Consider the following 26138-nt stretch of genomic DNA (forward strand, 5'->3'; position numbering starts at 1 on the left):
AAGAGGCTGGAGGAGGAAAGGAGAGCTGCAGGGACAGTGACTTCTGGGGGAGCAAAAGATAACTTCCAGTGAGCCTGCTACAGTTCTCACTGTTTCTGTAGTAGCACGTAATTATACCAATGGCCTTTGTTGTGACATTTTCATACAGATACATAATATAGTTCGACCCTCTCTCCCTCCTTTTCCCCCCTTACACACACACACACACACACACACACACGTGTATTTAGAACTGAAGATACCAGAAAGGAGCCCATGAGGGGGAAACATGATTCTTTGGGGCATAGGGAAAATAAGAACCCTTGTGAGTTGGAAAGGGTACAATGGAGATGAAGGGTAGGGAGTGCGACAGACAGAGGGGAGCGAAATGGAATTGAGGTGACTGTAAACCATAGCTAAGGAGGTATGAAAAGGCCTCACAGTCTAGTGCTGCTTTTGCTATCTGACTTCTTCCTGTTAGCTATAGTTCTGTCACAGGAACAGTACAGTAACATTTTTTCTCACTAAAGTTTGCAAAATTATCATGTGCAACTTGGTGTTTATATAGTTTACTTTTCTTGTCTCAAGCTGATTTGAAACAGTTGAGTCAATGGGTTTTTTGTTTGTTTGATTGTTTTGGTTTAATTTCTACCTTTAATTCTGCAGCTATGGGCTGGCTGTATACTGTAGTGACCTGTTGCTTATTTAAAGCCATGTACTTTTGTTAGCAGTCTAAAATTGTGTCATGTTTTTAGCAACAGTAATGTTTTTCTCAGTTCTCAGAGACAAGGGGGGGGTGTATTAAACATTCCTGTAATTCTAATATTAAAGTGTTCTCTCTTATGTAAAGGGGAGAGAGAGAGAGAGAGAGAGAGAGAGAGAGAGAGAGAGAGAGAGAGAGAGAGACTGATAATGACTAGGAGAGGACACACCATTTGCTTCTATTTGTCATAAAGAACTTTAATACACTCATGGACCTCCCTAGAGAGGACATAGGGATCTGGGAATACAGAAATGGCAGTCCTTTGATTCTGTACTGAGGGTACTGAGCTTACACTTCTTTCCAATGTGTCGGGTCTTTTGGAAGTTTTTCCTCATCCTCTCGAGACTGACAGTCATCAGTGCCATGCTGATTGGAGTTGCCAGCATGTTCTGATGCTGATCACTTTAATAACAAAGCCCTTGTGTGGTACTGCTTGTGTGTTTGGTTTTATTCTAGTATTTTTAAGCAATAGAAAGTCAAAACCCTTATGTTGGTTCTCGTTTTATTTGAAATATTTTTCTGAAAATTACTGATAGTCTATATAAATATCCTTATATTCACTGTCTCACATATTTCATTTATAACATAAGTGATATTTCTGAGCCAATGATTACCCTTACATTCTACTCAATATATCTGTTTTAATGTGGCTGTAGTTAAAAATCTGTTGAGATTTTCTTGAATCATGATTCTGTCTTGTGATCAAAAGGATTAGCTTCCCTTCCTGGCTTTTGGACATTTATAAATTTAATACACCATATCTCTAATGTCTTCATCCTGTCCATGCATTTGTCATAGCCAAGGATAAAGCCATTCAGATTTATAAATAGAATCAATGCTATATAAAATATGCTGGGGGTGGAAAAGTGATACAAAGGTAATGAAAATTGTTTGCATAGTTTTGTTTTTTCTTCTTATTTCCTTGATTAGCAAAGGAATTGAATGAAACTAGGAGTTTGGAGGATATGGATGATAATATCATTATATAATAAACTTCAGTAAGAAAGAAAAGGTGTTATGAAGCAGAGTCCATCAGAACCAAGAAAGGCTTTGCTGTTGTTAAGGATGTAACACAACTTTAGACTGCAAACACAACTGCATGGCTTGAAGTGAAGACAGCAGTGGTTTCACTACAACTATATTTAGAACATAGTTGCAGAATTAAACATGGAAACTGATCAGATTTTTGTTTGTTTTGTTTTTCGAGACAGGGTTTCTCTGTGTAGCCTTGGCCGTCCTAGACTTGATTGTAGACCAGGCTGGCCTCGAACTCACGGAGATCTGCCTGTCTCTGCCTCCCAAGTGCTGAGATTAAAGGTGTGTGCCACTACGGCTGGCCTGATCAGAATTTTTTTTTTTAAAAAAAGCATTGTCAAATCTTAAGGCTAATAGACAGAACAGAAGGCAAAAGAAACTGAATAAAATTAAAGAGATTGAGCGATGGTAGGCTTTCCTTTTTTAATTTTCAAGATGTCAGTTCATACAGATGCTTCAATGGTCAATATTTTAATGGTATGCAAGTTCCTTCTACCCCTGTTTTATAAATATTAAATTACCACTTTCTTCAATGTAGTTAAGTAACTTTATCATATTTTATGTATCCCTCAATTCAAACAAATATGAGTAACATTCTTAATATTTGTCTTTGACAGGAAAAAAAAAAGGCTCACTACACAGTGTATCTTGAATGTTGTTACTTCTGGGTGTTTGAGAAGTCAGTCTTCAGAAACAGTGCTCACCCCCACCCCACCCCACCCCCAGATATTTAACATTCCAGCTTAGGTAGGGGGAGAGACAGGAAGGTGTCTGGGTAGAGAATATCCTCACACGCAGTGCGGTTCTGCAAGGAATGGGATAAGTGAATTTGAGAACAAAGAGGCCACTGTGACTGGAGACCTGTGAAGAGAGGGGAAGAGTAGGAGGAATTAAGATTGGATGGAGCTTTTATTGGTTGGTGTTATTTAGGTGCCGTGGGAATTTATTGAGGGCTTGGAAAGGACTCTTTTCATAGATAGCAGCTACAGGGGAGCAAGTATGAAAATAAGATGAGCTAAGAAATAATTGGAGTGAAGAAATAAGCTAACTAGATGGTGAGAGTGAAAGGTGCCCATGTCTTGCTTTACAGAATCAGAAGTAGAGCATGTAAAATTAGGGATGTTTATGAACATATAAGTAAGCATATCACAGACTCCGAAGAGAAAGTTTACAGATATATAAGTTTTAAACTCCACCAGTAAACTGGAAGGAAGCACCTAGGTAGGAAAATAAGGTGCCAAGAGGCCCAACGTCTGGGACCTTTCTGCAGGAAAGATTGAAATGCAGTCAGAGAAATGAAACAATGACAAGCATGTGATGCCCTAGAGGCCAAGGGGAGAGAGGAGTTTGGGGTAAGAGTGCTCAGTCACTGGGTTACATTGGATTGCTTGAGTTTGTATTGTAGTGCCCTCCTGCTAGTGGTCTCTGAGCAAACAACTGTGATAGACCTCTCGTCATTCTCGTTTATTAATAAGAATGCTTGCAGTCATTCTTCCTGTAAATTAGCTATCTGTATCATTAAACAAAGTTTATTTACAAGTAGGCATTGCTGATTGCAGGTGGATGGGTAGCCATGCTCCATTTGATGAGCATTGACCAGGTAGTACCTTGGTGTCACTAGTTGTGTGATATTGAGTATGTTACTTTACCTCAGAAACTCAGTTTCATGTTACGTATAGTTAGTAATAGACTACTTTCTCAGGGGCTTACTGTAAAAAAATAAATGTTTAATTGTAGATATCTCTTTCCTTACAACCTCAAGTATGATGCCATCTCATTATTGTTGGATGTGAAGAAACACATTGGCTGGAGTAAAAGAAAAAACTTTTTATTGATATGTAAAATAATATTTACCTCTCATGGATTCTATCTCGCTGGGTAGTTTTGCATATTATTTTACAACAGTCTTGTGATGTAGGGAAAGGGACATGATGCCAGGAAGCTGAGGGGAGGAAACAATCAAGCTTTAAGATTAAACTTATCCACTATAAACTAACCTTACCTGCTAGATAACCTACTGGGTAAAGGTTTGTTACACACTAGATGGAATAAAGGATAACATTCACACCTTAGAGCCTGATTAGCAGCCTTACGCTCCAGTCAGATCCGAGGAAAGGGGGAATGGAGCCTGCTTGAGGAGAGAAGCATAAAGTATAGACTAGCCAATCTGGCGGAAAACACATTGGAAGTAGAAGACTTTCTCTGGGACTATAATTTGAAAATAGAAGAGCTGATGGGGATAGCCCAGTACTGAGCATGTGAGAGGCCTTGTCTTTGGCCCCAGGGATCACAAGGCAGACAAGTGCACACAGATGCAGTTACCCCCTTGGTGTCCAAAGGGCATTAAACCTTCCAACGCTTGAGACCTTTAAAGGAAGTGGTATAGCATTTGCATATAACCTGTCGAAATCTTCTTACTTAGAAAAAAATTTACATTTACTTATGTATATATCATGTGGGCACATGATATGCTGTACAAGAGGAGGCCAAAGGATATCTTGGAGGCGCCGGTTCCCTCCTGCCACCGTGTGAGTTCCAGGGATTAGCTCAGGTCATCAGGCTTGGCAGCAAGTGCTTTTACCCACTGAGCCATCTCTGGTTTCTCCTCCTATGTACATCATGTAAACCATCATCGTGGTACTTCAGATGCCTAATACAGTGCAGTATTCTGCAAATACTTATCACTCGTGGAATGATGACGAATGAAAAGTTGTCTGTGTATGTTCAAAACAGGCATAATTATTCTCAGTATTTTTCATTTGAGTTTATTGGATCCATGAATTTGAAACTCCTAGGAGTCTGTGTTTATGTGTGTCCATATATACCTTAAGGACTTTAACTATTATTTGCCATGGTTGCTCAAGAGAGAGTAACATGTCCAGTTCTTCTCATTATATTATTAACACATTGCTAACTGAAGGCTACTTATTAATGTTTTCTCATTCTTTACAAATAAGAAGAGATTGTACATTTGTAAGAAGTTCTAAAACTGTCATTGAGTCAGAAAGCACATACTTTTTAAAAATTCACCATCCATTATTATCTCTGTCACATATTCTTATCTAGTCTATTGGGGTTAGACTTTATGACTAATTTTTATTTATTATTTTTTCAAGTTGGAAAAAGTACAAATTTTATATAGACCTGGGAGTGTGGAAAACTTTTTAAAAATAAGTATGAGTTTTAGAATTCTCCATTTGTATTTGCATTGGATTTGATACAGCTTTTTTAAACCAAAGAAAGTGATTTCCATACAGATCTTTTAGAAATGTCCATTGTAATGTTTACAATTTTTAAAACACAATTTACATAAATTATAAATTCCATGTTTGATAAAACGAACTCCTTTGCCACTATATAAAATTAGAATTAGAGCACTGAGAATGTAGTTTGTTATAGATACTGCCTAGCAGATGTGAGCTAGCTGTTGGGTGTGGATTTGATCCATAGCACCAGGGGATCGGGCAAGGGAGATTGAAAAATACCTTCTTAAAAATAAAGTAGGAGTCATAGAAAAAATGACAAAAATAGCATATGCTTTTTCAGTGGCTGAGTTACAATGAAACACCATGACCAAGTAACCTGGGGAAGAAAGGGCCTTACATATGACAAGTTCATTGAGGAAAGCTGAGTCAGGAACTTAAATAGGTCAGGAACATGGAGGCAGGAGGTGATGCAGAGGCCGTAGAGGGATGCTGCTTACTGGCTTGCTCCCCATGGCTTGCTTAGCCTTACAGAGTCAGAACCACTAGCCCAGGGATGGTACCACCTTCAAAGGGCTGAGCTCTGCCCCATCAATCACTAATTAAGAAAAGGCTTGCCTACAGCCTGATCTTATGGAGGCATTTTCTCAATTGAGGCTCTGATCTAATGGAGGCATTATTTCAACTGAGGCTCTCTTTTCTCTCATGACTCCAGCTTGTGTCAAGTTGACATAAAACTAGCCAGCACAGTGTGGTATAAAGAAAGGACTAGTTTGCAGAAGGAAATAGATCTCTATTTTATTTTGGCATTGTCACTACCAGAGTATATGGTAATGAACAAGTCACTTAATATTAGTGTTTCATTTTTCTCATTTGTAAAACACCAACCACATACACTATATAATTTTTAAGGTTACTTTTCATCTTTAATAACAATTTAGAATATTCTTCAGTTTTCCAGTTTTAGTCCACTGAGTCAAAAAAAAAAAAAAAAAAGGAGCAAGAGTGAGTGGTTCTGTAACAAAATATTGTGGAGCAGGTAATATATAAACAGTAGAAATTTCTGACTCAATAGTTGTGAAAACCCAAAAGGCTATTATTAAAGTTTTAGCAGGCTAAATTCCTGGTAACGGTCTTTTCCTTGGAGATAGCAACATCTAAGTGTGTGGTGGGATAGAGGAGCGAGAGGCTCCTCCCTCAGCTTCTGTGTCTCTTACATGAATACTGATTCTGTTCCCTCCCAAAAGCCTCACCTCTTAATACAGTTGTACTGAGGATTAACTTTGAACATGAATTTTGAAGGGGATACTATATTAGTTACTTTTCTCCTTGCGGTGACTAAAATACCTATTAGAAAGAACCTGAGGGAAGGCGTTGCTCTTTGTTTTTCTTCTCAGTTTTACAAGGAATGGTCCCAGCATGACAGGTAAGCTGGAGTATCCTGGCCCCTGGGAACAGGAGCTTAGGATATGGCTCCTTCACAGCTTGGCAGATTGGAAAGCAGAGAGCTGGACCATAAATAGGGCAAAACTATAACTCTCAAAGGCCCTGGCAGCCTTCACCATCTAAGCCCCATTCCTCAAAAATTTTCATGAACTCTCCAAACAATATTCAGACATATGAGGCTGTTGGAACTATAACGAATATCTTCACTTAAACCATAGCAGAGAGTCAATGAAACTGAAGAGTGTGCATGCTGTATAGTGGTATTTAGAGACTGAAACAGGAATAAGAGGAAGGGCTTGGACAGGAGGAAAGAAAGGTAGGATTGAAGAAAGTTAATTTTTTGGATGGTAAACAGTATTGTTTTATTAGAGTTAGGGTTGACATATGAGTTCACCCAGGGTCAGTGTATCATTTCCTAACAATAATTGTTCTTAAAATTATTAACATTTTGGGGCTAAGGAAACAAGTCCCTCATTTAAGCACTTACCAAGCAAGTGAGGGCTGGAGTTCAGATTCCTAGAAACCCATCATAAACGCTGGCTGGGTGTGGCAGTGTGCTTGTGCAGCCATATTGGTGAACTGTGTTTTAATTTGAGACCGTACTTCAGTAAGTAAGGTGGGAGAGCAATCAAAGATGATTCCCAGTACCAGCATCAGGCCAGCACCATGTGCACTCACATGGACAGCACACATATGGGAAAGAAGGAAAGTTAACACTTCTTCCAATTAAAAATTATGATGATAGATTACATACATTTTATCTTAAGCATTTAATTCTAGTAAATATGCAAAATACTGTGCAACAATCACCACTATTCATCCATAAAACTGAAATGTAAAACTAGTAACTCCTTCTGTGTTCCCATCTTCAGGCCCCGGCAACTACTGCTGCCCTTTCTGCCTCTGAAGGCATCCCATATAGTTGAAATCCCATAGTGCTTACCTTTTTGTGATTGGCTTATTTTACTTAGCAAATTGTCTTCAAAGTTGATCCGTACCGTAGCAGATGTCATAATTCCCTTTTAACAATGAACACTATTTCATTGTGTATGCCAAATTTTGTTTATTAAATCACCTGCCCATGAACCTTATATTGTTTGCTATGTATGACTGTTAGTACTAGTAATGATCTACTTAGCTGCTTTTCTGTCTCAAAATTGCAGTAGTTATTATTCAAAAGAAATAATACCTCCAAGTATTTTGTGCTGGCTGTGTTTGGGGATTATTCCCTTTAACAAAGTCTCTGTCACCTTCTCAGAAATTATTAAACATTGTGTTCTTTCCAGTGAATCTTAGATAAGTACCTTGTGGACTTGGGCAGTGATGAATCTAATCCCCTTCAGGTGGGGAGCCAAAAGAGTACAGTCTAGTCTGTCAAAGCAGCCTGACAGACACAGACGGTCCAGAAGTTACCTAAAAGAGGCAAGTTCATTTGTTTTCCGATTTACTAATTTATTTCTAAACTTTTACTGCTACCTTTACAAATGGAAGCACAAAGCTCTTTATGCTTTTTTTGATTAGTTCAAATTTTTATTTCCTACAAAAATTATCAGTTTATCCAAGTTGCCTGTTATAAATTTTTTTAAAACCTATAAAGTGAAGCCATCTTTCATATAAATACGCATGTGATATCTGTTTATGGAGCTGCAGTAACTATAGTAACCACTAACCACCTGTTTAACAAAAGTTATCAGGTTCTATAAAACAAAGTTATACTTCACATTTTTCATAAGCTGGCAGAGAAGTCTTGGTAAGAACTCTTAATGCCTCAGTCATACAAACATGTAGCATTTTTCTGGTAGAACTATTTATTGAGAATTTAGTGAAAATTATTTTATGAAAGAAGTTTATTAAGTTGCTAGATTTTCTCATCAAATCTACTAAGTTTTCTTCTAAAAATGTATAATGAAGTTATACATGAGGCTTGATACTTGGAGTGCCGTCTGTGTGTGTGTGTGTGTGTGTGTGTGTGTGTGTGTGTGTGTGTGAGAGAGAGAGAGAGAGAGAGAGAGAGAGAGAGAGAGAGAGAGAGAGACAGAGAGACAGAGAGACGGGTGCGGGGGAGAGAGAAGGGGGAAGGACTGAAACTTTTTTATTTTAATTCTATTTCAAATGTAAGTTGTAGATTATATTTATTCTTGGTTTATATTTTCACTAATTGCTCTTGAGGAAGAAGTGCTGATTTATGTAACAGATAGTAAAGGTAAAATATAATTATTTATTCCAAAATCATTGTGAGTATGAAAGCAAAAATATTTTCTCTCTCCTCCTCCCCTCCTCTCTTTTTACATGAGCATGGAGTCAGTATCTTGGTAGGAATCCAAAAACAGCACAGCTGCAGATTTATTTTTTTGTGAGGAACTGTACAAACGAGGGTGGGGATTTAAAGTAAATGAATATTTCCCAAGAGTGTTTTTCATTATCTGTTCCAGATCAAGTTAATTATATAGCAGGGTTGAAATTTTCCATGTTGTATGTATTTGTTACTTTCTCAGAATGCTTCCTCTGCCTGTCCATCCTAAGAAGCACCACCCTAAACTATTACATCATCCTTTTGTATTTATTTTTTTTCCCCTCTCCCACTGTCAGGGAAGCTGTGTTAGTTGATGTAGCTGTTTGTTTATTTTGGCTTCTATGAGATTAGGTACTTATCTGTATTCTCCACCTTCTTCCTAATATCTGTAATACTTACAACTTAGAAATTAAAAGTGGATTTTTTTTCAAATTTCTCTAATGTTTGAGTATTCGTAGGAATTAATGTATATTTGTGTTCATTTCCAAGGAAATACAGGATTTTTAAAGTTTCTATATTTGTACTTATATTTGTTTGTTACATATGAAGTTATTACATGTCTACTACATGGCAAATGGTTAATAAATGTTATTATTATGTTATAGGATCACAGAAAATTATGTCTGTTTTTCCTTAGTCCATATGTAGAAATGCTGATAGCTTTTTTTTTATTTTTAAATACATGACATCAAAAATCAGACTTTAATGTCAGACATGTCAAGCATGTTTTCTCTTAGAGCCAGAAATGAGACAAGAATCTTAAATTTGTGCATTTAAAGTTTTCCTTGTTTCTCTTAAATGTTTGACATGATAGGGGAAGGCATGATACAAGTTAACTAGCTCATACAGTGGCTAATTAATTTGTTTATGTGTTTTACTGATGGTGAAAGGACAAGTTTAAAAGGTGAAATTTTATCACTGTTCCTCTTTGTTTAAAGTTTCACTTATTTTATTAGGAAAAACATATGCTCTGGAAACAGCTAGGCATTGGGCCAAACCTTTAGAGGTCATTGTCTCTCATGCCTCCTGGTAACTGAAAAAGAAGTTTCACATGATAAATGTGACATTTTATCATCAAATCAGAAGGTTAGAGAAAAGCCCTTCCCACTCTGAAGACTAATAGTCCTATTGTGAGGCCAGCTATTTATTTCTCTGCAATAGCAGAAATTGCAGGGTAAGATGAGAGCATTATTCTGTGTAAAGCCATCTGGTGATGAATCAGCCAGCTGATTTCAAGAGCATAAGGATGAACTTTCCTTAACACGTGGCTTATCTCAAGTAATTCCATGCATTAATTATACACTAGGTATGTAATGTAAGGAAGCCAGGTTTTTAGCATGGATTATTGATATTTTAAAAAATGACTTATTGGACATTTTTCTTTCTTTCAATAACTTTCTGTTCAGTTCATTATTCATCTCCTGATAGGAAGGTTTTACTCTTTGATATTTAATTTTTTACATATACATTTATATTATTACACATATATACAATAAACAACCTACAGCAAGAGCCACCATGAAACAGTCAGGAGCTATATAAATATTACAATCTTAGTGTTTTGGCTATTTTTATTTGGCAGTCTTGAAGAGTCTTTCCTATCTTGGTGCATCTAAAATTCTGAATGTAAATCAGTATCTATCAAAGCTTGTCATTATCAACTTAAAACATCTGTCTTGACCTAAAAACATCTTAACCCCTAATCAACTAAGCTTCATTGCAAAAGTAACCTATATGGTCTTCAACCCCATGAGACACTTGAGCAGGAATAAAATTAATTACCTGAGTATACAGGGAGTGCAGGTCAGTAGCTTCCCAAATGAAAAGATGGTAGAGACAGTTTGCTACCTGAGCAGTTACCCAACTCTCTATAATGTTGGAGCATCATCTTCAGCCTCTGGCCCAATATATCTGACAGACATATTTGTGAGGGAGGAACTATTGAGGACTTGCTTACCTTGTCTTGGCAGAGGTTGGCCATCGACTCTGCCTGCATCCAAGATTGCTCTTTTTTAGGCAGAATTCTGTCTGTGGTAGAAATGAGGACATTTTGCTCAGTGGCTTGTTTGCCACATTTAAAGCTATCTCCATAAGGAGGTTCATTGATGCTCACATCTTATTTGAGGTAGGCTGGGTGTTGCTAGGAGTTAACCTGTCTCATTGTCAAGAATCTTAAAATAACATCTTTAAATGCCATATTCTGTATGTCTCTGAGGTTTTTGAAGACCTTATCTAACAGCGCTTTATATTTTCTAGCTATTGCTTTTCAACTCAAAGTATAACTGGTAAAGATTTTCTCCCATTCCAATACTGTCTTTTTACTCTACTAGTTCCTTCTGCTGCCTAGACACATTTTAATTTTGTGTAATCCTATTTGTCAACTCTTAGTATTACAGCCTGTTGTATAGAGTCCTTTCAGAGACGTTCTGTGTAGGAAGCAATGTAGCTCATTGAGTTGTGTGCTCTCCTAGTGTGCAGGAGTTCCTGGATTTAATCTCAGTGTGGTGGTTCATCCTTTTCTTCTTAGCACTTGAAAGCAAGGCAGAGGGTTCAGAATTCTGTTCAGCATCATTCTCAGCTACCTACTGATTTAACTTGGCCAACTCACAAGTGGTTAGGATTTTACCTATTCTTCTGGTTTTCCTGGGTATTTCAAAGAACCAACACTACTTGGGTTATTGATGTAGTGTTCTCCTTGTCTTTTATATATACATGAATTTCTGCTCATCTACTATTGAAATTGGATTTAGCTTATTTTATCTTTTATTTTTGCATTCTTTTTATCAGCTTGACTTTTATAATTTTGAAAATATAAATACAATTATATTTTTTCCTTTACTCATTCCAAACCCTCCCATATACCCTTCCCTGCTCTCCTTCAAATTCATGGCTTCTTCTTTCATTGTTGTTGCGTGTGTGTGTGTGTGTGTGTGTGTGTGTGTGTGTGTGTGTATACATATATGCATGTATATTTCTAAATAAAACCAGCTCGGTTCCTATGTTATTTGAGTCTTTTCAGACTGATTGTTTAGCACTGCATACCCAGCTGGCATGCTCTTCCCAGAAGACCACCACCTCTCCCACTCTGTTTCCTTAGTTGCTGAGAGTTCTTTGCGTACAGTTGAGGCCTCAAGGACTTTTTCCCATCCACTTTGGCATTTTCTAAAACCTTGATGTGTGTTATTTTGCTTGGTATTCTTGAGGTAGAGTCTAACTATGTAAAACAGAATAGCCTAAACTCAAAAGAGATCTGCCTGTCTGCCTCTGGAGTGCTGGTATTAAAGCCGTATGTTGTCACTCCTAGTCACTCCTCTCCACGCACGCACGCACGCACGCACACACACACATGCACGCACGCACGCACACACGCACGCACGCACGCACGCACACACACACCTATAAGCTTTGATCTCAGAACTGCTTTAGTTGCATGCCAGATTGCCAGATGTTGTGATAGGCTGCACTGCTGTTTTTGATTCTAAGAACCAACATCTTTAACATAAAATTAAAATATATATATTGGAATGTGTAGTACAGTGAAGCTATGTTATATACTTGAGAGCTGCTGATTTTGTTCTCCTTTTAGACTTCAGAGTTTAAGTATTAAAATGCTAGCCCATTGGATCCTAAATGAAATGATCCCACAGGAAAGCCCAATTTTAAAACTAATTATAATTCTAAGAAGGTGAAAGTGTAACTGTGGTGTTAGGTAGTGTTTATATCTGTCTGCCTCCAAGTAGTTGAATGTTAAACTTTTGTCACCTAGCTGCCGAAACCTCTATGTGACAAGAAGATAAGCTGTGAGAGGCTACTAAAGAGGAACATAACTAGGAAGTAAGGGCCAGATTTACTCAGTAAGAAAAGTTACACGCCTTTAATCCCAGCACTCGGGAGGCAGAAGCAGGCGGATCGCTGTGAGTTCGAGGCCAGCGTGGTCTACAAAGCGAGTCCAGGACAGCCAAGGTTACACAGAGAAACCCTGTCTCAAAAAAACAAAAACAAAAAACAAAAAAAAGTTAGGTTACCCTAGAGAGTTCCAGATTACCTGCATGTCAAGCCTTATAGTAGAGCCACACTTTGTTCATTAAAAAGTTTCTGCTGTAGATGGGATCTGATCACTTACAAAGAGAAGGGGGCAGGTGGGCAATGGTAGGAAGAAGGGAGGAAGGTTGTCACATAGTCATGGTGGGTGAAAGGTTATTCTAGACTAGAATTGACAGATGAAAGACTCTGATCCTCTGCTGCATTGGCAGGGTCATCTCATGTCCTCATTCCGGTCTGGAGTAAGGACAGCTTCCTGTTTCTGTCTCGTTTCCCAGCATTCTCTATGGGACTTAGTTCTTTGAAGCAAGATTCTTTTGTTTGTTTGCCTTAGCAACCCTGGATGTGGTAGGCTTCTCAATAGGTGTGTGTATTTATTTAAGTTTATCTTCTATTTCAATATGTGGCTACTTGGTTTAGCATTTAAATGTGTTGAACTTGTCTACCTCAACGCTTTTTTTTTTTTAATGTTTTGGAATCCATTATATAGTATCTATTATAGTCACCTTATACAATGGCCTATCAGAGCTTCTTGCTTCCATTGAACTAACTATAAATTAGTTGATTATTGATCACCAGCTTTTCTTCATCCCCCCTCTCCTAGCCATACCCAGATTCTGGTAACCACTGTTATATATTCTACGACAGCAACATTTTCAGATTGTACATACCAGTGAGATTTTACTATATTTCCTTTTCCTGTGCCTAGCTTATTTCATACAACCTGAGTCTCCATTTCCATCAGTCCTGTGTTGATTGGCAGGATTTTGTGCTTTATATAGTTGAACCACATTGCCTTTGTGAATGTATGGACACTTGGGTTGGTTTCCTGGCTATCAGGGTTAGTGCTGCACAGCATTTGGGAATGCAAATGTTTCTTTTATATATCTCACCGCCTTTGTATATATACCTGTAAATAGGACTACAGCATCATACAGTGGCTCTATTTTAAAATTTGTAGGTACCTCTGTAATGCTTTTTATAATAGCTGTGCTAATTTACATTCCCATTTGCAGTTCCTCCCAGTGCTTGTTATTTTGGGCATGTTTGGACAGTACCTATTTACTGGATTAAGGTGGTAGTTATTGTAGTTTTGACTTCCATTTCCTGGTGTTTATCGTTGGCCACTTATATGTTGTCTTTTCAGAAATGTCTGTTTGCGTCTATTGCCCATCTTGAAATTGCTTGGTTGCCCACAAGGACAACCGACCTGTAATCCCAGCTCCCAGGAGATACCGGTCTGAGGTCCTCGGTGCACTCTGGTTAGCTGGGCTGCCTGCACCAGTGCCAGGTACAGCAAGAAAGAAAAAAAAGTGATCAAGAAAGATACCGAGTGTCAGCTTCTGGTCTCTACATGTTCTCTTGCCACATGCCTGAAAACACAAACACACCACCACATGCATGCATACATACATACATACATACAGTCACATGAAAAAGGAAAAGAACAGCTGAGGGAATGGGGGAAGAGCTGTACAAGGGATACCTAGAGGAAAACAGAGACTCTAGCTTTGTATTACATTGCAGTCCCCAGAAGCAAAGCTTTTAGTGGACTCAAAGTCATCGCTTTAGCACACAAAAGAATGTAATACCCTGCATATTGAATATGATATTTTATTTCATTTTAGAAAATGTATTCTCTAATTTTAAGCTTCATGAAAAGCCAAATAAGATTTGTGAAAAGCCATTTTAACTGCATTGTTTTGTGTTATTATAATAATTACATAAATACAGTTATATATCAAATAATTATATCTTACATAGTTACAATATTATTATGTGTCGTGCTGTATAAGTGCTTAAAGACGTTATTTATTTTGGTTTTTTGAGACAAGATTTCTCTGTGTAACCCTGGCTGTCCGAGACCTCACTCTATAGACCAGGCTGGCCTCGAACTCAGAGATTTGCCTGCCTAGGCATCTCGAATGCTGGGATTAAATGCATGTGCCGCCGCCACCTGTCTAAAGACTATTTTATAACAAACGAGAATTAAAGGATGTTTTATAGCATATGAGTGATGCTTATTTAAACTGATTTTTCTACATTAAGAAGTTGTTCTGCTGGGTGGTGGTAGCACTCTCTTTTAATCCCAGCACTCAGGGAGGTAGAAGAAGGCAGGGTTCTGTGAGTTCAAGGCCACCTTGGTCTACAGAGTGAGTTCTAGGACAGCCAAGGCTACACAGACAAACCCTGTCTTGAAAATTCAACATATAAAAACAAAATAAAATAACTGCTTTTTGCCACATTTAGTTTGTGTGTTTTAGATTGCTCTGTGGGTTTCCTTTGATTATATCATATTGAAGTTTTCATTTTTGTTCCCTTGAAAAAGTATGTACCTGTTGACCTACCTACTTACTATGCAGAGTTTTAAAATATTCTTTCTTGTAAATAGAGTGTGTACATTATGCAATATATTTACATAAAAACTTTCCTTTAGTTAACTTCTGGCCCTCTACTGACTTGACCATGGAGACTGTATTCTGAAGTAGTGAAAGAAGTGCAAAAACACCGTTTGACAGAAATATGTGTAAGACTAAGATCATCTGCTTTGAATAGTTGGGTAACTGGGAGACTTAATAAACCACCTAAGTTGACAGAACTGATGAAATACGCTGAGACAGTAATAAGATTTGATTGTTTTAACTTTACACAAAATTATTTGCTTGTTTTGGTAAAAGTTGTTCGTGTCATATTATGTTTAGATGACTATGCTTAGGTTTGTTTTGGGTGTTTGTTTTTGGTTTTCTGTTTTTGTTTGTTTTTTTTTCTTTTTGTCAACTTGACACAAATTAAGGTCACTTAGGAACAATTAAGGTCACTTAGGAAGAGAGAACCTCCAACTAAAAATAGGCCTCCACATAACTGGCCTGTAAGCAAACCTGTGAGGGATTTTCTTGATTGGTAACAGTGGGAAGGTTTATCCTGCTGTGGATAGTGCAACCTCTGGGAAAGTGGTCCTTCGTTGTGTAAGAAAACAGGCTGGACAAAACAGCATGGTGTTGTTCCTCCATGGCCTCTGTGTTAGTTCCTGCCTCCAGTTTTCTTCCTTGAATTTCTCCTGTCTTGGCTTCCTCTGATGATGCACTGCAGCCTATAAGCCAAATAAACCTTTTCTTCCCCAAATTCTTTCAGTATGGTATTTTATCATAGTAATGAAAACCAAACTAAGACGGTGACTTTTAACATATAACAAACTGGATTTTCTACCACAACATTGTAATGTTTGCTTTAGTATATGCATCTACTTTATTGTAGAATGTTTCTTTCCATTATAATCTAGTTTACTTCCTATTCAAGTGCGTTACAGTATACATCTTAGGAAAAGATGAGAATATTCTTTGGATTCCCAAGACAAAACTTGAGTAGATGATATCATGACTCTTAAGTATAGGAGAAGAAACTAAGAATTTGACACTTACACCATGCCTAAGAGTAAGAGCAGTGGAACAGGATTCACATGCACCTTTTAATGTGACTGACTCAAAAGCTTAAGTTGTTACTTAGAATGCTGACAGTGTCCTGTGTCCCGTAGAACAATAATTAAAAACTCAGTCTACAGGTACTTGGGTGTCCCTGAAGGAAATCTTTTCTAGGGTCCATGGGACCAGATTTATGATATCAAAGGACTTTGTGACTCTTTTGTTGCATTTCTATTAGCATACATGATGCAGAAACAACTGTGGTAGACTTCATCTCAGGAGCACAGATCAAGGCAATGGGCCAGACTGTACCAGTGGTAGCTGTAGTCCTCATTGTTGTATATCTGCAATTAAAAACAGTTTTAAAAACCTAAGAATATCTCACTAAATTATTGCAGTAGGTGATTGTGTTAGATCTTGATCCTGAAGTTGCACCTTTGTAGTGTTCTGCAGGGCTAGAAGAAAGTACTTACAGAGCGCTTATACTCTGTGGCAGACTACTGCGCAGTCTCCCAAGAAAGTAAGTTGTGTCACTGTGTGAGTTGTAAGCTGAACTAGGCCCATGCTTTTAAAACACATCACTTTTACTTCAATGATTGGCAAATTGCTAAGTATCAAAATGAACCTCAAGAAAAAGTGACAGGATTTTATTCTCAGTGATAAAATTTTAGGTGTCAAGGACATAATTTGACATAATGAATTCTGGCCTTGAGCTTAGTAGCAGCCTAATATTTAAAGACTTTTCTGTTGAGATGGGTGGTTATATTTAATTACTGTGTTTTAAAGTAGTATAAATGAAATATTCAAGTATTTAGAAGATTACATAATTCTGAAAACTATATTTTTCAAAAGACTAATTTGTAATGTTACAAAAAATCCCATCCAAGTTCAAGATGAATTTGTGCTTAATTGTGTGAGTCATTGATAATTTCCCCATCGCATATGATGAAGAAACTTTGGCTTTGCATAGTTAGGATCTTTAAAAACTCCCTGCAGATATTTTTAAATACTTAAAATAAAACCCTTGTTTCGGTCACTCCAAAACTTGGTTTCTTTACATATTTCTAGTTCAAAACGATGGTGGGTGGGAGAGTAATGCAAAAAGGTAGAAAATTTTTATTTTAATCCAGATATTTAAATGATAACCCATATTTTAAGTTGTACTATTTTTCTCATTGGAGAGGAGTTAAAAAATGAATTTTTCAACAAATAGGAGTAATTTCAGGAGAATTTTGTTACTATTCTTTTAAATGACACAAATGCCAGTTTTTCAGGTTTATCACAACCCTGTAAACAAACACTCCCTATGGGGTCTCTTTCTTTCTTTTTTTTTTTAAGTACTAGAGAGTCCTAAGAACCAAAAGTTAACTCTAGTAAAGTTTTATTTTAGTAAAAATGTATTGAGAAAATAAAGTAGTGGCTCATACTTACAATCCCAGTACTAAGGAGGCAGCTACAAGAGGATTGGACTCCAGGCTACACTGACCTATTTACCAAGTTCCAGGAAGGAGAGAGGGTGAAGAGGAAGGAATTGAGCTTTTTATATTGTTGAAATTGTATTCAGTGTCTCTACATTTGATAGACAAACGTTATCTTTGGATTCTAGAACTATTCTAGTTAGATATCTGATAATACTATAAATTTCAGTCTTGCTCAGACTGTTTTTTGGCAAGACATGTATTTGTACAGCACAGCCTTTAATGTTATTATACTACTATGCATATTTACTTGAAAATTACAGATCGAGTCTAGAAGCTTTTTAAAAATTACTAATTAACCACCTACTTATTTACCTTAAAGTTTTCCTTCTTAACTGGACGCTTAGTGGAGTTTTTGGATTATAACACTGATATGAATGTGGTATATTGGATGAAAATGTTGATGAGGACAGCTTTGTTTGAGGCCTACTTACCGGGCTGGTGACTAGATACCTAAGTAATAATTTCTAATGTGTTTTTCTTCACATCTTCAGGATGATGTAGCTTTGCTAAGGATTCAGAAGCTAAGCAGAAATGAGCGTAACATCCTGGTTTTTGGTGAGCAGTGGAGGCACTCGCCACAGGCTGCCACGAGAAATGATTTTTGTTGGAAGAGATGACTGTGAACTCATGCTGCAGGTAATGTGTCAGCCTTCTCTGTATGCACGTACTAAGCTTGCCTTGGCAACAAGAAGAGTTTTCTCCTTTACAGAACCACAGGATTCAGTCAGACATCAGATACACTTCTTAAAATTCAAGCTTAACATTTTCTGGCTCACCTAACTCTCATGTCAGTTTAATTTTCACCCTAGTGTCATCTGTAAATAAGTTCTGTGTTTTAAGGACTACATTTTGAAAATTAAAAGCATAGAATAGAGTTGTGTGTGTGTGTGTGTGTGTGTGTGTGTGTGTGTGTGTGTGTGTGTGATGTACATGTAGGTATACTTACTTATATTTGTAGAAAAATTTTGTTTCTAAGAATTCCAGTTTTATGGGGAAATTTTAATCAAAGTACAAATCAGATCTGGATATCAAATTTGCGGTTTGAGTGATATTGGATGCTAGTTGATTTGGTTGATTGGTATTTGCTGTATGTTCAGACATAATAAAGTATATTGTTGTTTGAAAAAAAAAAGAATTCCAGTTTTAGAATTCACATTTTTAAGTGATAAGAATTTTGTTCAAAAACATGTAACAATGTGTCCCTTTTTAACATCTAAGTCTTTAGGTTCCTTGTACAATTTGTATTACAATATTCAATATTAAAGAAAGAAATCCGAGGGGTGTGTCCCATGAAAGGCCTCTCTTACCATGAAATTGAGATAGATGAGAGGACATCCTATTGGGACTCTAGGTGAGAGAAGCATGGGAGAACAAGGAAATAGAAGGATCCAGAGGGTCCTAGAAAACTACAAGAAGAACATTAAGACATTAAGACGGGCCAATCTGGGACCAGGGGTTCTGCTCAAACTACTGCACCAACCAAGGACAATACGTGCAGTAAACATTGAACCCCTACCCAGATCTAGCCAATGGACAGGACATTCTCCACAGTTGAGTAGAAAGCTGGGACTGACTCCCACACGAACTCTGGTGCCCCATATTTGACCATGTCCCCTTGATGGGGAGGTCCATTGGCACTCAGAGGAAGAATAGCAGGCCACCAAGATGAGACTTGATAACCTATGATCTATATAGTAGGGGAGGAGGTCCCCCTCAGTCACAGACCTGGGGAAGGAGAATAGGGTGAAAGCGGGAGGGAGGGAGGAATGGGAGGATACAAGGGATGAGATAACAATTGAGATGTAATCAGAATAAATTAATTAAATTAAAAATTAAAAATTAAAAAAATAAAAAATCCTACAAGATAACTTTTTTAGCAGTAAGATAGGTAAACATTAGAAAATAATTCATTGGATATCCATGTATCAGTTTCACAATTTGTAAATAGTATATAATTTGATATATTCAACAAAATAATTTAAATTCAGAATTAAAATGTGGATTTACTAGAAAGAGTATTTAGAAATTTAGCTACTATTCCTCATTAGGAAATGATGCTAAACTTATAACATAGTTTAAATTTCACTTAATCTACTTCTTTGGTCTATCCTTACATTTATCAACTGTCCTATTAATATTTTATATATAGCTAAAAATCTTTTTTGTTACTTTAGAATTTTCTTTTAGTTATTAGCTTAAAATTTCTCTTTTCAGTCCCGTAGTGTGGATAAGCAACATGCAGTAATCAATTATGATGCGTCTACAGATGAACATTTGGTGAAAGATTTAGGCAGTCTAAATGGGGTAAGTTAACCAGTGGACTTTTTACTTTGTTTGAATACTTGCTTAATGTTATTAAAGTTGTACTCCTTGTTGTATGTTTTTCTTTAGTTTTTGTTTCCCTTTTAAATATGTAGAAGCAGCTAAGGAGTAAATAGAGGAAATAAGAAAGGCATTTAATGATATAATATGTGATAAAGATTTTTTTTAAGGAGATGAGACCGAAGCTTGACCTCACTATGTTGCAGCAATTAATGTATGGGAAACAGAGAAAGGTCCTGGTAGTAAGGATGTGTAGAACACTTTTGGGCACAAGAGGTAGGCTCTCAATTTTAGAAAATAAGAATGGAAAGGGAGATTTAGTGCCAGATACTGGAGGGCCTCCTATATAGCGATTGGGAAAAACAAGGCATCTAACCATCTGCTTTAAGACACACTACCTTATCTGAACACTGGATTCATTCTTGCTGCTTTCTTTTTCTTTTTAGGAATATTTGTGTAACTATAATAGATTTTTTTCTTTGTATTTCTATCTGATCTTTCTACGTTTTACAGAATAAAAATAGTCATAGATATGAAAGAATATTGATGTATTGAATTATTTGAACTTCCTAATTTGCTTGTGGTTCTTCTAACAAGCAAATATACTATCACTGATATTATATCCTGTTGAAATTTAGCAAATTACCTGTATATTGAGTGTTTTGAATTGCTAACACAAAACCAGACGCTAAACATTATATGGAAAGCAGATACAGAAATAAAAACTTTTTTTCAGCTTTTATTTTGCCTAATAGTAAAAGACTTTTATATTTATTGTTTGATCTTTTGTTGTTGTTAATTATGCTGTTGATTCTAGTACATGTAATCAAGTTTGTACTGATATTTCTCTGTCTGGACTCAAGTTCTGTCACCCTCCCCTTGGTCTAACAGCCTCTTCCTGCTGTTCTGTTCTTCTCCGTGGAAGAGTCCAAATAGTTAGACTTTATTTGGCCTATCAGTCTTTCCATTTTCTTTAGCATTCTAAGAGTAACCCTTAAATTCTACTTCCTAAAGGAATCAAAGAAAAAGCCCTCCCATTTAGGAACATAAACTGGTTAATGTTAACATGTTGAAAGGCTTAAGGAAAACAAACAAGCCAACAAAGTGGGCAGCATTAGTTACATAGTAAAGGATATATGTTTATAGTGTGGATTCACAACTCCTGCTGGCTAAGCTTTTTGTTCTTTTTGTACATACAGTCCAAAACCTGTGCTTTAATATCTGTTTTGTGCAGTTTATCAATTTTATCAGCCCTGAATTATGAAATCCATCTGAGTTGCTGTGCAGAGTTCCACACAGTTTATGAAACACACACACACACACACACACACACACACACACACACACACACGGTATTATGTCTTATTTTTATTATTTGGAAAAATAAAAATTACATCAGTGTATTAGTCTTTCAAATAAGTGATTAATTAAATAGAATTCTTTGTGTTTTTTGTTTTTGTTTTTTGAGACATGGTTTTTCTGTGTAGCCTTGGCTATCCTGGACTCTCTTTCTAGACCAGGATGACCTTGAACTCACAATGATCCACCTGCCTCTGCTTCTCCAAGTGCTCGGATTACAGGCGTGTGCCACCACATTCAGCCTTGTTAAACTATATTTTAAAATTTAGTTGAAATATGAACTTCTTGACTTATATTTTTGTCAGTTGATTAACTCAATAATTTTGTGAAAGACAGTTAAGTTATGAAGACGAATGTCCTCAGTTTGAACTTAAGATCAGTCCCTGGATATAAACTTTATAGTAAGATTTTATTAACAGAGTGACTTCTAGGAAAACAATTTATTTCTTCAAAGTTCAGTTTCTTCATACAGATTGATACTATCTTCTATATTGTATAAATTTAACAAATTTAAATTCATTAAATTGAAGATACCATTTAAAATATACTATTCTTCAACTATAAAATAGTGGGGACAATTATTTTTTATAGTAAGTGTGGCAGTGTGTTTATGTGCTTATTAAAGAATAACACTTACACAAGTGGTGAATGTGTCACCAGAGTGACAGCCCAAACATTCCATAAAGGACTCTACAGCAAATAATATAAAAATTCTGTAAAGTATTATCATGTATTATTCAGGAGAGTATGTAATCCACAGCATATGTACTTAGGGGAGATTTTATTTTTATGTGTATGTGTGCTTGCTTGAATGTATGTCTGTGTACCGCATACATACACGGTGCCTGTAGGGGCCAGAAGTGGGCATCAGATCCCCTTGGACTGACATTACAAATGGTTGTGAGCCACCATGTGAGTGCTAGGAAGGGAGCTTGCCTTTTCTAGAAGAGCATCCAGTGCTCTGAGCCACTAACCTAGGTAATGATGCCAGAATTAGGAGGGAAACAATGAAGTGTTATTTACAAGCCCAGTTTCCATTTAACTGGTGACATAACCATGGAAAAATTACTTAATCTCCATGGTCCTCAGTTTTAAGAGTAGAAATAAAATAATACCTCATGGTTTTCTGTAAAGATTAAAATAAGTAAATAATTTTAACCATTTAAACCCATATAGAGTAAACATTCAAAAAGTGTTAAATTATTGTTACTATGATTTAGTTTTTTTAAAAAGATAGCTCAGGCTATTTTAATAATCAAGAATCTATATGCTTTTCTACAAATTCATTGGTTAAGTGCTTATTTTTCAAGTATGCACATGTGAATGTGAGTGATGGTACCCATGTAGGCCTGAAGAAAGTCTTGGATCCTCTAGAGCAGAAGTTACAGGTAGTTGAAGTTGCTAGGTGTGTGTTGCTGCATCTGAACTCTGGTCCTCTGCAAGAGCAGCGTGTGCTCTTTCCCTCTGAGCTGTCTCTCTCGCCCTCATTATTTGATGTTTAAGAAAAGCATTTAAACCTCTAAATTCAACTTAATCACTTTCACTCCTACTCCTTTCAGCCTATCACAAAATCTATTTTCAAGGGACCTGAATACATGTTTTTACCACCAGAAATTATATTAAAATAAAGCAGAGAGAGTTGAAACTTATTGTTGCTGCACTTTTGTGGCCCACATATATGTGAGCCTGTTAAAGCTTCTCTGTGAGCCCCTCATTTACACTCCGGCCCCCCTCCTTCCACTGTTGCGCTTACCCTGAACCCTACTGTGTCTGTCATGTCCCAGTCCTGCTCTTCCTACTATGCTCCTGCACAGCAGCCTTGGTCCAGCCTAGGCCTGTTGTTTCCTTTTTTTTTTTTTTCCAGACTAGAGTTCCATGTGGTCATAAGTTCAATCCCCAGCAGTACTAACCCTAACCTAACTGGCAAGCCTGAGGTCCCAGTGAGAAACTGTGCCTCAGAAAACAGGATAGATGGATTGTGAAGAGCACTGAAGTTGACCTCTGGCCTCCACAAACAGGAGCACTGATATGTATATGCACTTTGCACTTATATACACATGCATGCACACACACGCACACACAATTAAAATAAAACTTAAAAATATACAATTGTTTAGGTTCTTGTTGGCAATACCGCATAGTCCTTATTGAATGATTAACAGGATGAAAACATTTTTTTTTCTTTTTTGTCCTTAAAAGTACTCTTTTCTCATTAATTCTAGATGAAAGGAAAATGAGCTAGAATTATCTTTATTTATAAAGATACACCATGTGATAATTTAGTCTATGCTATAATTATGTCATTGGTGTCATATTCTACAGTATTCCTGACTATTGATTATATAATTAAGTTTTGTTTCATTTCAGTTTTTTCTGTCTGTGTGCATCCACCGACATTTAAAGTGTTTTTAGCTGTCCTCTAATAGTATAACAAGAGAGAGAGAGAGAGAGGGAGGGAGAGAGAGAGAGAGAGAAAGAACCTACAAAGATAGTATCTCCAGATGTCTTCTTGGAAAGCTGATGCAATATGTCAGGCATTTCAGTAAGAAACTGGAAGATGACAGAACAATGATTTATGTCTCTGTTGCCTTATTCTCTATCTGGGCCTTTCACTACCATGGCCGTTAGGGACCATTGAATACTTGAGATGTGACTAGTCTACATTCCAAAGGTTTAAATACACTCTTGTCTGCCTCTGTTCTCTCTGTTCTCTCTCTCTCTCTCTCTTTCTCTCTCTCACACACACACACAAAATACCTTACTAATTTTTACTTCTTGAGATAGTATTTAATACACTAGACTGAATGTAAAATGCATTATCAAAACTAGTTTTATTTCTTGTTTTAATACACTAGACTGAATGTAAAATACATTATCGAAACTAGTTTTGTTTGTTACAAGCCTACAAAAAATTACAAGGAGTCTATATTTGATTGAATAATTGTGACATATTTTTCTTGGCTAATGATATTCTAAGTAATTCTGCTATTTCTCTGGTTATTTTGGTAATTTTTAGCATTGTTAGGTATAACTGAATAAAAATAAAATACCATGATAAAGATATAACAGAATTTAAATACATAGGAAAAAATCTATTCACTAAGATACCATAATGTAGCTTAATTAATAAAAAGATCTAAAGAACCAATATGGCAGTTGTAAAGTAACCCACCAATGGCTCAGCAGTTAAAGATGCTTGCTGCTAGGCCTGATGAGCAAAGTTTAATTCCTCAAACTGTTGGAAACAGAAATAATTTAAGCAAGTTTCCCTGACCTTCACATGCACACATGTGTACACATACACAAACAATAAATAAATAATGTAATAAAACTTTTTAAGGGGTGTTTTTCTTTGGAATGACTCTGAGAATGAAGCAATAAAATCTTAATCCCTACAAATAAAATTTCTAAAAATCCTAAAGCTGTTTAGAGTTAAGTATTTAACTCTGTACAGTTTTCCAGCTTCAAATTTAAGAGCTTTTCTAGCTTCATTTTTAGAAACATTCCCAGTGCCAGAACTCAGCCTGGCATTGTTGTATTCTTTGTGTTGCCAATGTCTTGACAAATGGCTTAGCATGAAACAGTTACTATGCTGTGGGATGCTTTGCACATGTTAGGATGCACTTCACCATAAGTGCTTTTGAATAGTAGGTTGATGAATTTGACTGAAATGTGAGAATTCATACTTAAGATGCAGTATAACCTTTCTCTTTCTTTCTTGTAGACTTTTGTGAATGATGTAAGGATACCAGAACAGACATACATCACTTTGAAACTTGAAGATAAGCTGAGATTTGGATATGATATCCTTATATAATTTTGTACATTTATTAAAATTAATAAAAATATTTACTATGCTACAGGTTAACATTTTGTGATGTTAGAATTCACAATACTAGAAATTTATGCTTTTTAATTTTTTTATTTATTTGGTTTTTGTTACTGTGTTCCTAAGAATGATCCTAGAAAACACCATAAGACTCCTCTGTTTCCCAGCTCTCTGTGGTGCTACTACACATGCAGTTTGGGTGTTAAAGAATAGAGCTGAGAGGAGACTGTGAGCACCCTAAGCACTGTGTACTGAGGGCTCTTGCCAGGGGAATTTCAAGGTCCCACGTCAGTCTCCAGGGGTAGAACACGTTGACCTGCCTTCCCTTCCATGCTGTACTGCTGGGTTAATTCAAATCTTAACATATCCTGTGCATTCTGACACCAGCATTGCATGACTAGCAATTTCATTTTCATTTAATGTGTATTGCTTTTTTTGTTTAAAACTCAGAAGTATGATTTTACTGTACTGTGAAGAGTAGTATAAAGGAGCCTAGTAAAATGAAGTAAAAACCTAAGTAATAATGAAAACATTTGTATTTAATTAAAATAAAAATATTTTCCATTATGATGAACATTTCTCTTAATATTTAGTTTTAAAATATATACTGAGATTGACATAATTTTAAAAGTTAAACATTAGCAATGTGGTAGACATAGATCACTTTACCCAAGAAAGTAGTCTCAGAAAACTTGAATTGATACTCAAATGTACTAACACAAATAACAAAAGAATTTTTATGCTGTTTCATTGCATATATTACATTTACATTTAAAAAACTGAAAAATATATACATTAAATGCTTATTTGTTACATATTTTAAATCTTAAAAAATATATGTGTGGTGGGGTTGGTGAGAGGGCTCAACAGGTGAAATTCCTGCTGCCACGGCTTGCAGCCAGAGACCAATCCCCATGACCCACACAGTGGAAGGAGATGGGTCTTCTGCAGTATGTTGTGTGACCACT

At 36.5% G+C, this 26138-nt stretch overlaps 1 protein-coding gene across 16 annotated transcripts in view; it reads left to right on the top strand.

Annotated features, from left to right (window-relative positions):
- CEP170 (centrosomal protein 170) overlaps positions 1 to 26138 on the top strand; it is a 92884-nt gene that overhangs the window by 5129 nt on the left and 61617 nt on the right. For 15 of the 16 annotated variants that reach the window (XM_084756986.1, XM_084756984.1, XM_084756982.1 and 12 more), the window contains exons 2-4: positions 18152 to 18296; positions 19875 to 19964; positions 25066 to 25144. In XM_084756986.1, the coding sequence (XP_084613112.1) occupies positions 18192 to 18296; positions 19875 to 19964; positions 25066 to 25144 (274 nt within the window). In that variant the 5' untranslated portion in view covers positions 18152 to 18191. Of the gene's footprint in view, positions 1 to 15186; positions 15288 to 18151; positions 18297 to 19874; positions 19965 to 25065; positions 25145 to 26138 lie in introns of those variants that run through there. The other variant, XM_084756985.1, reaches the window with a different exon arrangement.

Source organism: Acomys minous, assembly GCF_964271855.1.
Source record: "Acomys minous genome assembly, chromosome: 1".
NCBI classification, from domain to species: Eukaryota; Metazoa; Chordata; class Mammalia; order Rodentia; family Muridae; genus Acomys; species Acomys minous.